The 12,520-nt window shown below is 39.3% G+C and overlaps 1 protein-coding gene across 1 annotated transcript; it reads right to left on the reverse strand.

Annotated features, from left to right (window-relative positions):
- Positions 1–212: 212 nt before the first annotated feature.
- Positions 213–7,315, reverse strand: SPCS3 (signal peptidase complex subunit 3). The gene is made up of 5 exons (XM_087936380.1): positions 6,920–7,315; positions 5,622–5,697; positions 3,940–4,014; positions 2,091–2,206; positions 213–624 (listed from the first exon to the last, which is right to left on the reverse strand). The coding sequence occupies exons 1-5, from the start codon at positions 7,060–7,062 to the stop codon at positions 492–494; spliced, it is 543 nt and encodes a 180-aa protein (XP_087792506.1). The 5' UTR covers positions 7,063–7,315; the 3' UTR covers positions 213–491.
- Between the last annotated feature and the right edge of the window lie 5,205 nt (positions 7,316–12,520).

The following is a 12,520-nucleotide window of genomic DNA, read 5'->3' on the forward strand; positions in this document are numbered from 1 at the left end:
AAGTATTGAGGAAGTATATTCATGTTCCATTTCTTTTATAAAGGATTTTTACAAAGGAATATGTTTCAGTAAATGTTCAGTTTGAGTAAAGTTACTCAAAATTTGTTTCTATATAGCAATATGCCTTGTTGGCAATACTGAAAGTTCAAATAAGGATGCACAGATAGGAGAATGGAAGTAAAAAATAACTCATGCTATACCAAACCAAACTGTTTCTGATTTCAAAAAGTTTATTTATAAGAAAGGTATTTTTCTCCCAATAGTAAACACAAAATCATTTGCTCAAATTTAAACATCCACCTTTCCTCGAGATTGGAATTTCTTCTTTTTTAAACTGAAAACAAATCTTGACAAAATGTCCCTCCCTCTCAGCTAAGCCTAAAGAAATTAAGTACAGTACCTTTGAATTGCAGCGGGCAAGAGACTAAAAATTGATAAAATTTATAATGTACAAGTATAAAAATATGTTACTCAAGGTACAGCCCAATAATTTAATAGCTTTTGGCCATTTTATAAGTATCTGGAAATGGAACAGATATGTGTCCAGCTCCTGTTACAAGAGGTAGGATTCCTGCATTTGGTATGACATTCCATGAGAGAGTCAAAGTGACATTCCTGTTGCCCCTGCAATTTGAACAAGAATTAGAAAGAAACATTTAAGTACTTTAAGCTACAAGAAAAGCTACAATAAGTAAAATGATGCATAACTGCTATGCAAAACATTCAAAAAGGGTGTGTCATGGCATTTGTGAAAGGGGCCCTCCTCAAAGTGTTGAGGCATCAATGTTTCTAGAACATTTGGTGTGGCTGATTCAAGGGTCTTAATTTCTTCATGCACATGCATGCACATGCACCCAAGGGCTTCTGTCTGTATACAAACAAGTACATATACCCAGCAACACCCTTGAAGCAACTCAACCTTTGTAAGACCTTTGAGAAGCACTTTGCTTGTGACTTTACAGTTTGTGAAACATGCCTTTAAATGCTTTGCACAGCCATATGTGCATGTCAACAGAAAAGATCATTAATTTGATTCAGTAAGAATTTGACTATGAACTGTAATGTTCACTTTTCAAATTGAGAAACGATGAAAACTACATCTCTTTATTGTGGTCATCTAAAACGGGGGAACTCATTAGACATTCAAGACTTATAGTGAGGCTAATTCATAAGCAAGTCTATCAAATACATAAAAAAAACTTCTGAAAATTATATTAGAGATACAGTAGATACTTGTAGCATTTGTAAATATATGGTCAACATACAGTGAATTATCTCAAAAGAAAAATTATCTATTTACAGGTAGTCCTCAGTTAATGACCACTCATTCAGTGACTGTCAAAAGTTATGACAGTGCTGAACAACGGTACTTATGACCAGTCCTCAAATTTCTAGGCATCCCGGCACAACAGCTGTTATGTGATCACCATCCAGGTGCTTGGCAACCAGCTTGCACTTTTGACAGTTGCAGGGTCCTATGGTCACGATTACCATTTTGTGACCTTTCCTGCCAACATCCCACAAGCAAAATTAATGGGGAAGCTGGCAGGAAGATCGTAAGTCACTCCTGTAAGTTGCTCTCCTACACTTTATCTCCTGAAAATCCTGGCTATGAATTGCATGAATCTGCACACAATCCACCTGCCCGCCAGCCACACTTTTGCAGCACTATGGAAGTTAGCTATGCACCTTCTCACAGGAAACAAGAGTCATCCCCATGAGGCCCAGCTATGCTCATGCTTGCAACTTCCTGCCGGCATACCCATTGACCTCATTTGTTAGAAGCTGGCAGGAAGTATCAAGGAGGTCCTTGCTTGTGATCATTGCTTAACCACAGTGGGGGACTGCCAGAATTGTCAATGCCAAATGATACAATCATATGATATTGTACTTTACAAGCATAGTGCTTAGCAATGAAAATTCCAGTCCCAATTATTGTTGTTAAGGATTACATGTATTCCAGGGAAGAAGCTCAGATGCAACAGACATATACTGTAGAAGACTGTGTAAGACTGTTTATAGTTTTATCCTGGGATATATATATATCACAAATATATATCAATAAATAAAGTAAGGGGACATTTACTCACTTGAGGCCATTTCCATCATCAAAGAAAAAGTATTTTGATTTGAGATCTTTCAAAAGCAGCTTTGGGTTATCTCCTCTCAAGATAATTTTGTCCCAAAGGACAACTTGATTCAATGCCTACAATTAAAACTAAAAAGTTATTATCAACAAAACCAGTATCAAATATTACTTATTACTAATGTATTGTTTTCTCACTTGTTTTTCTTTGCAGTATCATTATTTTATATCTTTTATATGCATGGTTTACTTTCAATTGTTTTAATACTTTTTATAAATTCTGATTTTATGCTCATCTTCTACATGAAAATCAATAAAATTGTCATTTAAAAAAACAAAGGAATGCAATTTGCAGGTTACTCTTGTACTCTTGTAGTGCAGCATTTTCTAGGACCATTAAAAGCTTGGAAGTAATATTATCTTAAGAGTTTATAGAATTAGAACTGATTTTCTGAGCCAAAAAATAACTACTACTTATTTCAGTAAAACTATAGCATTACCAGAGAGATTAAACATGTTTCATCTAGCATACATCATTGTCTCACATACATTATTATATACTGTCTTTCTCTGGATATACAGATGGTTGAATTTACATGTAACGGTAGCCATACTTTTTCTACATAATTTCCCTGAAAGAATCATAAAAAATCAATAAAGAAATAAACTAAATACTTAATGCTAAAGCCTATTTGTTTTGAGATATTAGTATGAAAGTGATCAGTATGAAAAATATTATTGAAGTAGGTGTACCTTTCTCAACATTATTCAGCAAATAAAATTAAATGTTTACACATTCACTGTGCAAATACAGCTGTATCTGGCAAAATGTACAAAAGTATGGAAGTATCATATTAGACCTTTTGTTTCTAAGGAAAGGTATTTCTTATAAAGAAAGGAAACAGTGGCATTGGAAATTTATAATAAATGAAGAAAAATTATAAATAGTTGCAATGATCCTATGGACAAGATCATGATTCAAGCCATAATATTGTAAACAAAAAGATTAGGTATTAATTAATTTTTTATTAAACTGATATGCCACTCATCTCCCCAATAAGTCATGGTGAACTACAGATTGTAAAAAAATAAATAGAAAAGCACCCAGTGAACATTTAAAACAATGCAGGAGTCTGTTTTTATAAGAGCACTTGAAGCAAGGGTCTCCAACCTTTCTGGCTTGGCAGACCGGTGGTGGCAGTGGTGCAAGGGGGTGCAGAGGGGATGGTTTTGTATGCACGTGTTACTTTCACAAATGCAGGTTCGGACTGATTCCGAATAGACTGTGGCCAGCACCGAGTTGCGATTCAGGGATTAGGAACTCCTGACTTGGGAGGATTCATATAAAATGTTGCCATCCTTTCTGATTAAGATAGCCATGGATTAAATTTTGGAAACTTAAGTTATATGGTACTGTAATGCCAATACATGAAATCCTTTGTTTCTTATTAAGAGAACTTTTGAACAGTATTCAAGCTAGAGCTATCAGATAAGTTAACTTTCAGAATATGGATAAACTTTCATATATATTTTATAGTTTATCTTTGTAAGCCACTCAGAGTCACTGACAGTGAGTGGGCAGCCATATAAATTCTCTTAAATAGTTAATTCAGGAAAATGAAATGGTGCAAATTACAATGCATCATACATAATAGCTTGTCAAAGAACTTCAAAATATAATCAACCGGTTTTTTAATTATTGCCAGAATATGTTCTAAGATTTATTTTGGTGATTGAGGAGAATATAAGAAATAAAGTATCTGCCCATGTATTATTGTCACGTAGATAAGTAATTCTAATAGCATGAAATCTAGTATGATTTCCCATTTATTCACTGTTAAATGCACACTTACATTGTTCTTTGTTGAATATTCTGCTGATAAATATAGAAATAACTGTTTCACGTTCCAGTCAAATATACTTTGCAGATGTGAAAAAGATAAGGAACATATGCTGTTTCAGAACATGACTCTTTTCAAAACATTCACATTCAGTACAAATCTCAACAAGCCAAGCTGCTATTTAAAGAAAGAAAAAATTATACACACAGATTGGCAAGCCTGAACATTATTCAAACTCAAAGCATTCCAACAAGCCCTAAACCCTTGCTGGTTACAAGTTGGTAGAGTAGAAATGTAAACAGAGAAAAGTGCTCACTAGAAGTATTCAAAATATTCTGAACTAAGAATGAGAATTTTGAATGTTATGAGCTCAGAACATACAGTCCACAATTTTACTTTGATTTGGAAACTGAAAAAGACCATTTCATTACACAGTGTTTTGAGCACTCTAACATCCTCTATTTAGCTTTTAAAAAAAATCTCAATGCCATAGACCAGGGGTGTCAAACTCAAGGTACGGGGGCTGGATCCAGCCCGTGGGGTGCTTAGATCTGGCCAGTGGGACCACCGTGGAAACAGTGAAGGACCAGCCACAGTGTCTCTGCCAGAGAAAATAGAGCTCGGGGGAGGGGGGCGTTGGCAAAGGATTGCAGGAGGCAGTCGTGGCCGATAATTGAGCCCAGGAGCACTGCATGTGGTCCCCACGAGCTCAGTTTTTGCTGGCAGAAGGCTACAAAAGGTCCTTGTGACATGAGTGATGGCAAACTGGCCATGCCCCGCCCATGCTCCACCTTGTCCCCCCAAGGTCAAACACAACCCTGATGAGGCTCTCAATGAAATTGAGTTTGACACCCTTGCCATAACACTGGTATTATCCAATAAAACAGCAAGTAAATCTGTTCCTGCCATGGATTAGACCTAGTTGAAGGGAAAAGGGGAAGCATGAGAATCATTACGTACTTAAAAAAAAGATTATCTATTTGGTTATTAAGATTATTATTTTTCAATTTATCTGCTTTTTGCATTCTTTGCTATTTGCTTTTTTGTTGTTGCATTCTTTGCTATTTACAATGAATGCAACTCACTATTTTTCTTGCTTTTTTCAGACTTTTTTTCATGCTATATAGCTGAACTTTCACGTTGCCATGTGCAAAACTGTGTTACTTTGTTCATTGAGCCTTGTTTGCAGACAGTCAAATGAAGGAAGTATGCACAGTATAAGCATGATCATCAGCAAAAGTATCAAAACAATAGCCAAAGAAATAAATATTGGTGTTATATTGTTCACTAAACTTGCATATAAATAAATCTACTACTACTGCATCTTTGCTGTATTCAGTTCTATAGTTACGACTTCAGAAATTATGCTTAACTATTGCTTACACCTTTTCTTATAAATGAGGAAGCAAAACCTGAGTTTTCAGTTCCCATTAATATATATTGCAGAACACCCAATATAAGATTTAAAATACAACCAATTTGAAACATAAGCACCTTTGGACTATAACATTTGAAATTAAAAGCATTGTAGAGTTTTGTTCACACATTAATATTCATATCTGTCAATTTTGGAGGCAGTGTCCCTTGCACTGCTTGCTACGAGTCAAGGAGGTAGAGTTGATGTCAGTTTACCTGTTCTGTTGAAGGCAATAAGGCATTCTACTCTCTTAATGCTAACATTTGTAATAAAGGATATCTGCACTAATGTCAAAAGTAATGATTCCAAGGTCACTTCTTTCACCTGGTCCAGTGAAATCTTCTACATTTTTTCTACGTAATAAAATAAAAATATTATTCAATATTATTCATGTATTCCTTTCTAGCATTGTCTCTTTGAGAAATAATTTATTCAGTTAAATAACCCTAATTTGTAGATTACAAAAATAATTTATGTTTTTGTACAATACCTTAAACATTTCTTATAATCAACAAGTAACCAACCATAAATATCCAGTATAATCAACACAATGTAAATTGCTAGTTAACTTGGAATCAACATTAAATTGAGGAGCTGTTATAGGAACTTGCTCACCGTAAGAAAAGATCGTAAATGTATTTTCTCTGTATTTCCATCATTTCATTGATGCAGTTTAGTTTAACATGACACACTTTAACCATGGTAATCCATAGTTCATAAGGGTGTCTACTGAAATTTTCAGAAAAGTGTATTGAAATAGGATTTATTTTGCCAATGCAGCAAGATATTACAAAATAACACTCAACGTCTTACACTTTTCTAACTTCTTACAAACTGCAAATAAGCTGTCAATATAAACAGTTTAGCAAATAAGCTGTCAATATAAACAGCAATTGATGTTTTTAAACTGAATTGCCTTTCTGTGCTTCCACTCTCAGGGGAGCTTGCCAGAAGGCAGATCACAGCACTGGAGGGTTCGTGTTGTTCATTCATTGGTTTAAAGAAAAAGGAAATGACAGAACAGGAAGGAAAGGCCACACTTCTGAAACTGACAATCTAGACAGAGAAAAATTAGATTAAGACCTGACAGAAATTAAGAGAGCTAGAGAAGTTTGCAAGTTTGCAATATAAAGAGTTCCTTTAAGCGTGAACTAAGCAGCTACATCTTAAAGGAGCGGAATGACACGTAATAGTCAACGATCAAACCCTGGTGTCAGTATTATCCTCCATCAACTCCTGCGAGACTATAGAAAGGCTTTTATATTAAAAGCAAACACCGGGGCAAGGGGAGAGATTTAGAAAACGGGTAAAATAAAGGGGGAGGGGGCGGTGTTACTTCACACTACAACTCAACACCCGCAAAGCTCAGGCCGCTCCGTGACAGCTGGAGCAGCCAAGCACCACAAAGGCTGACAAAACGCCCTCCAGAATCCTGGAAGGCAGAAATGCGCCTCCGATCGGGTCTTCCCTCCATTTCCCCCTCTCCACGCCGGAACAAGGGCTGCTGGGTCTCCGTGTCTCCGGGGATAGAGAAGGGCCGCCCGTGCCGCTGCCCTCCCTCGTTCACACACTCACAGCATGACCCGGGAGACGGCGATGCTGACGGGCACGGAGCGCTCTTTGAAAGCGGTGGTGATGAAGCAGCCGAAGGTCAGCGCCGCCATCACGCTCAGCGAGAAGGCGAAGAGCGAGTTGGCTCGAGTTAGGACGGTGTTCATCTCCCCGCCGTCCCTCCAGCCCTCCTCACGACACACGCGCGTACGAGCGAGCCAACCGCCCGCTTCTTTTGGCCCTCCGGGACGGCCAGGCCTCAGCTCCGGAATAACGGAGAGGGAGGCAAGGCTCGAGCTAAGGAGAGGCACGAGGACCTGGAATCCGAAAGGGAAAAGGCTGCGACTGGGACCGCCGCTGCCCGCGATTGAAGAGAAAGAGAGGCCCACCGCAGCACCTTGCCTGGTAACGAACCCGCCCAACCACCCCGCGAGAGGAGGGCCCAAAGAGCACCCGTCCGCCTCAGCCCGCCCATAGGCGGAATATCCCCTCTCGATCCCGCTGCCTACAAGTCCCATGAGCCTCAGCAACCAGCTTTCGTCCTACTTCCTCCATAGAGATAGGAAAGTTAGAGTGACCGGAAGTCCGCCTGAGGCGAACTACTGCTTTTAAAGCTTAGTTTAAGTGAACCTGCGGGGACGCCGAATAGAGGAAAGGAACCTTTTGCCGGATCGGGAAATCCTTCCCCGAGCCTGTACCGGTGGCGGAAGGCGGGAAGCAGTGTCGGAATGCTTGCTAAGAAAACTAACTACTCCGACGCATTAAAGACTAGTTTTACCCTAACTCATAGTTGGAAGTCGCTGGTTGGAGAAGGCGGAGTTAACGCTACTTTCTCTACGCCGGCTGGATAGCCCGTGAATTGCGCCTCTCCCTCGGAGAGGGGAGCTGCGTTCCCCCCGCTTGCGACGCAGAAGCCTCTTAACTGCCTTGCTCTTATTTATTTGTGGGATGCTACTCGGAAGGGGCGCAGCTCATTGGAAGTACGGGGAGGACCATACTACGAGTTGCATGCTTCAAGCTAAAGCAGCGAGGCGGAGCTTATTGTGAAGCTCTGGTTGTGCCTTCCCGGCCATGTTCTCTGCTGCAGTAACTCAGTTAACAAGTAGACGTTGAAATGGCAAGTTTTCGACAGGGGACGCTGCTGCTTACAGCACAATAAAAGGCGTTTTAAAAAGAAAAGAAATCTGACTCCCAACTTCGGTGTGGAGAGTTCAGTTGCAAGCTTACTAAATAATGAAACACTATATACCTTTTAAAACTTCTTTTTCAATACAGTACTCTAATGCATTAATACTATAGTGTTCATGGTGTCAAAAATAACTGTGGAAATCGAGTATGGACAGCAAATAGTTTTCCAGGAACCGGTGATGCTACCTTTCTGTTTGCCAAAATAAGTGTTAGACAATAGACTATCCTAAATACATTTGGGGGAGAAAAAGTCTCTCTGAGCTGAAAGATGGGGGATTGTCTCACAAATATAAAAACACAGTTATAAAGTAGATTTTGTATTTTACTCTAATTTTTCCTCAACCTTCCATATATGCTTTAAAAAGGAAGTCCTGTCAATTCCCATTAAACATTTAGGAGTTACCAGAAAATCTAGAAGACATTGCTGTGATGAAATGTGAGACATTGATGAATTAATATAAACATATTTTAGCAGAACAACTCCAAATAAATACCAGATGGTAGCAAAGAAGGCCGGAAAACTATTAGTTGCCATATTCTCTTGGAGATTACAGCTCAGATTGTCCTAACATACCTAAAGTTTTGTGAACAAAGACACAGTACTTTGCCTTCTTATTTATATATTAAAGCAATAGTTCTTAGCTATAGCTTTTGATGATCTGACTATGATTCCATATTGAACAAGCTAACTAGAAATCTGTTTCAATAACATCTCAAAGGAATTGTCTTTTATTAAGAAGACAAATGGAGCCAGAGCACAGAACAACTGTAATTACAGATGCACACTGAAAATAGGTCAGAATAAAGAGCGGGAAGTACAACTGAGGTCCACTAGAAAGGAAAATAGTACCAACATTTTTTTACATATAGAGAGGTACCTAATGCTAAGGGAGAAAGAAAGCTGTCACAAAATTAACATGTAGCATGATACACCAGTGAACAATTTCCTTGCTACCCAGCCAGCAACAGATGGAAACTGAGTGGAACAATAGACATATGATATTGATGACAGCTGACTTGTAAATTCTTAGGACTATAGTCACAACATATCTGGGTGTGTGATTCTGCAACAAATTATATTTGTGAGGTAATTCTGCAAAAAAAAAGTGTTCCACTAGCAGCGGAGTATCCAAGAACCCAGCGAATAGTGTCTTTTCTGTATCTGTAGGAAATGGATCCAATATTTCAAGTTTCTTGGAAGAGGGATAAACATTAGAATATCTTTAAGCAAAACATATCCATAGAATTTGAGAAGAAATGATTGGCTAATTCTTGTGTTTCAGTTAGGTTTCTTGGAGCAATCTCCTCTTAATTCCAGTAAATATTAATTGTCCTGCTTTCCGCTACAGCCTAAACATGAGACAATTTTGCTTTTGTTGCACGAAACTTATTTTCCCATGTTTCAGCTGCAACTTTCCCATCCTGAATATACAGAAAAGAGAAATAGAATTGGGGAACATGGCTGGTCTCTGAGAGATGCCCAAGGATGTTCACTACAGGACCATTTCTTCACTCTTGCTGACCTGTTTGAAAAATGGAGAGACACGGTCACTTCCTCTGTCAGTTCAGCGGACATCTTGCTAACTGGCCTTAAATCCACAGATGCCTTCAAGTGGCTCAGTTTGAGAAACACGTAATCCATGAAAATGGATCTCCATTCAATCTATCCTGACTTCCCATTTGATTCTGATTCCCATTTGATTCTGAAGGCATATCTCCCATCAAAACACTCCAAAGCAGTCAGAATCAACAATCGATCAATTCAGCCATCTCTGCACTGCTGGGCTGGTTCTGATATGAGTGAAAAGTAGTGACCATTCGAATGAGGTAAGGGCCCACCCCCTCCAAGGACTTAACAGTCCCATCCAAGTCTATCACAACTCTATCATGTGTCTTTTTAGGTATAATTCTTGGTAGATGGAATCGCAACCAATCCAATTCAATCCAATCCAATCACGTTTATTACAGCCAAAGAGCAGAGACCAGAACAAATAAAAAATACTCAAGGAATATCCAGTTAAACATTCTAGAATAGAATAATAAATAACAGATGAAATCTATATTAAAATTTCACTTTGGCATCCAATGTGTCAGTTACATATTGTCTAACTATACTTAAACTGTGAATCTCACAGTCGTTCAATACTAAAATGCAAAAGAGTGGTAATGAAAAATGGTTTGCTACTTTAGTTGTATAAAATAGCTATGGTGGATTAATCACCCATTTCCCATGAATCCCCAGTGCTGCTGTGCAGAATCTTGCCACCTGCATTGTAATCACGGTCTGTTCATCCTTCAGCAGCCACTGGACATAAGCAGCATCGGAATAGACAGGGTACCAATCGATTATTGGGAGGATATATTTTTTGTAGATGTCATGCCCCTGGTGGAGACTGACTATGAGGAAGAGGAGGAACAGCCAACAGGGAGTGGGAGTGTGGCTCCAGAGGTGGTGGAGGAGGCTTGGGAAGGGCAAAGGCCGGCTGAGCAATCAGAGGAGGATCCAGGCCCATCCCATATCCATCCTAGGGCACGCAGGGAGGAGAGGATCAGGGAAAAGCGAGGTCTAGTCGGGAGAAGTGGGCCATGATCCTGCTCATGGGTTGCAGCTGTGAGCCCCCTATAAGAGTTTGAAACTGCGTGTTCACAGATGCTGAAATCAAATTAGTGTTTTCCTTGAATGAGGTTTATCTTTGTTGACGTTCTTCCCATGGACTCTCTCCTTCCTGTTTTCTTTTGCTTCATTATCTACTTTTGGAATTTAAACTGTGACTAATAAAACAGCGAAGTTAAGTTGAAGGCATTGCAAGACCTTGATTCATGTTTAAGTTTTTGTGTTATTTTTGAGACACTACGGGTCATCACAGTAGAATATTCTCTATAGAAAGAATATTGAAGAGTCCAGGAAAGGATGGAGGATCTGAGGGAGAGTGCGAGGTTGGTGGGTGGGAGACTTGCTACCTGGTGTGCCAAGTGAGTCTGGCCAGAGCTGGATGTGGAGCCAGAACCAAGAAGCTAAATGGCCCCAGCGCTGGGCTGCAAGCGGGGGGGAACCTTAGGCATTTGCACTATCAAAGAGGATACTTGGCGCTGCGCTCAGTGGAAATGAGAAAGGGAGCTGCCAGCATGGAGGAATGATGAACGGCAGGCAAAGAGAAAGAGGCGCGCCAAATGAAAATGAGACCAACCTAGCACAGACATGCTTTTCGGAAAGCTCAGCTGAGGCGCGCCAAACCAAATGAGTCTAAGACCGACAAACAGGTATTTCTACTTACCTCTGCTGAGGCCCATTAAACGCACAATTCACATGCATGCAAATGAGTCTAAGTCTGACTACAGCTGTTTTTTAGCTCAGCTGAATCATGGCAATCCACTCTGCCACTCGAATCAGCTGAGCTAATAAACAGCAGAATATAGGATAGATGGGGGGGGGGCAGGTGAGGGGGGGGCAGGGGGGCAGCACCAGTCAAAATTTTCCGTACCACTTCTACAAACCACTTAACGTTTTCCCTAGAGGCTTGCCCAAACCGGTCCGAACCCCCCATCCCTGTTTTCATTGCTACTATACTAAGGGCTAGTCTGCTGCATATTTCTTGACTGCTGATTCATTTACTGTTGATATTCAGTCCCAAAGGCAGGAGATATCCACCACAATAGCTTTGTCATTGGTTCTGCGGCTGGTAACTACATCTTTTGTCATTCATTTCAGTTAATTTTTCCCTAATCTTTCACGGTTTTAACTTTTTTTATTGGAGTTTTTAGCAGCTTAAGTTGCAAGGAACATTTCATTTTGAAGAGTCCCATATGCATTAAAAAAATTATAATAAAATAAGTAATAGAATACAGCCAAAAAAATCCATTCCGCATTAACAGCCGTACCATCCTTTGAGGGTATTAAAGGAATCTTGTCCAACATTCTAGTGAGTAAAATTAAGACAATGGAGAAAAACCACGACTATACACAGCAATATAAGAATAGACAATCCTGCCTCAGAGTAGGGATACTTGTATCTGTATGAATAAATCCAATTGAGAACATTCTCATCTTGGCCAAAGGTTAAAAAATCAGTGACAGTTCATAATGGGGCATTTTAATATGCTTTATGCTATTCAAATGGGTATAGCTGGTTGATGAAGCAAAAGTTCTCATGGATACAGAATACTTAAAAAGAACAACAGGAGCTAAAATATCTTGAGAAAGAGAATTTAATGCCAGCTGAACTGTGACTGAGAATGGTACATTTTGGCTGCTCTTCCTTCTGACTTAAGATCCTTTTTGTAACAGTACAAAACCTGATGTAGTACTTATCAATGCTTTTAAACTAGCCCCTTACAATTGATTTCTTGAAGCTGTTTGTATGTATTCTTCAGTTAAGTACCATCAAGCTAGTGGGAGTGTTAGTGAACTCAGTGCTATTTACAGTATAAATAATCCTC

The sequence above is a fragment of the Pseudonaja textilis genome, chromosome 6 (assembly GCF_049901715.1).
Source record: "Pseudonaja textilis isolate UNSWEBS1 chromosome 6, rPseTex1.2, whole genome shotgun sequence".
NCBI classification, from domain to species: domain Eukaryota; kingdom Metazoa; phylum Chordata; class Lepidosauria; order Squamata; family Elapidae; genus Pseudonaja; species Pseudonaja textilis.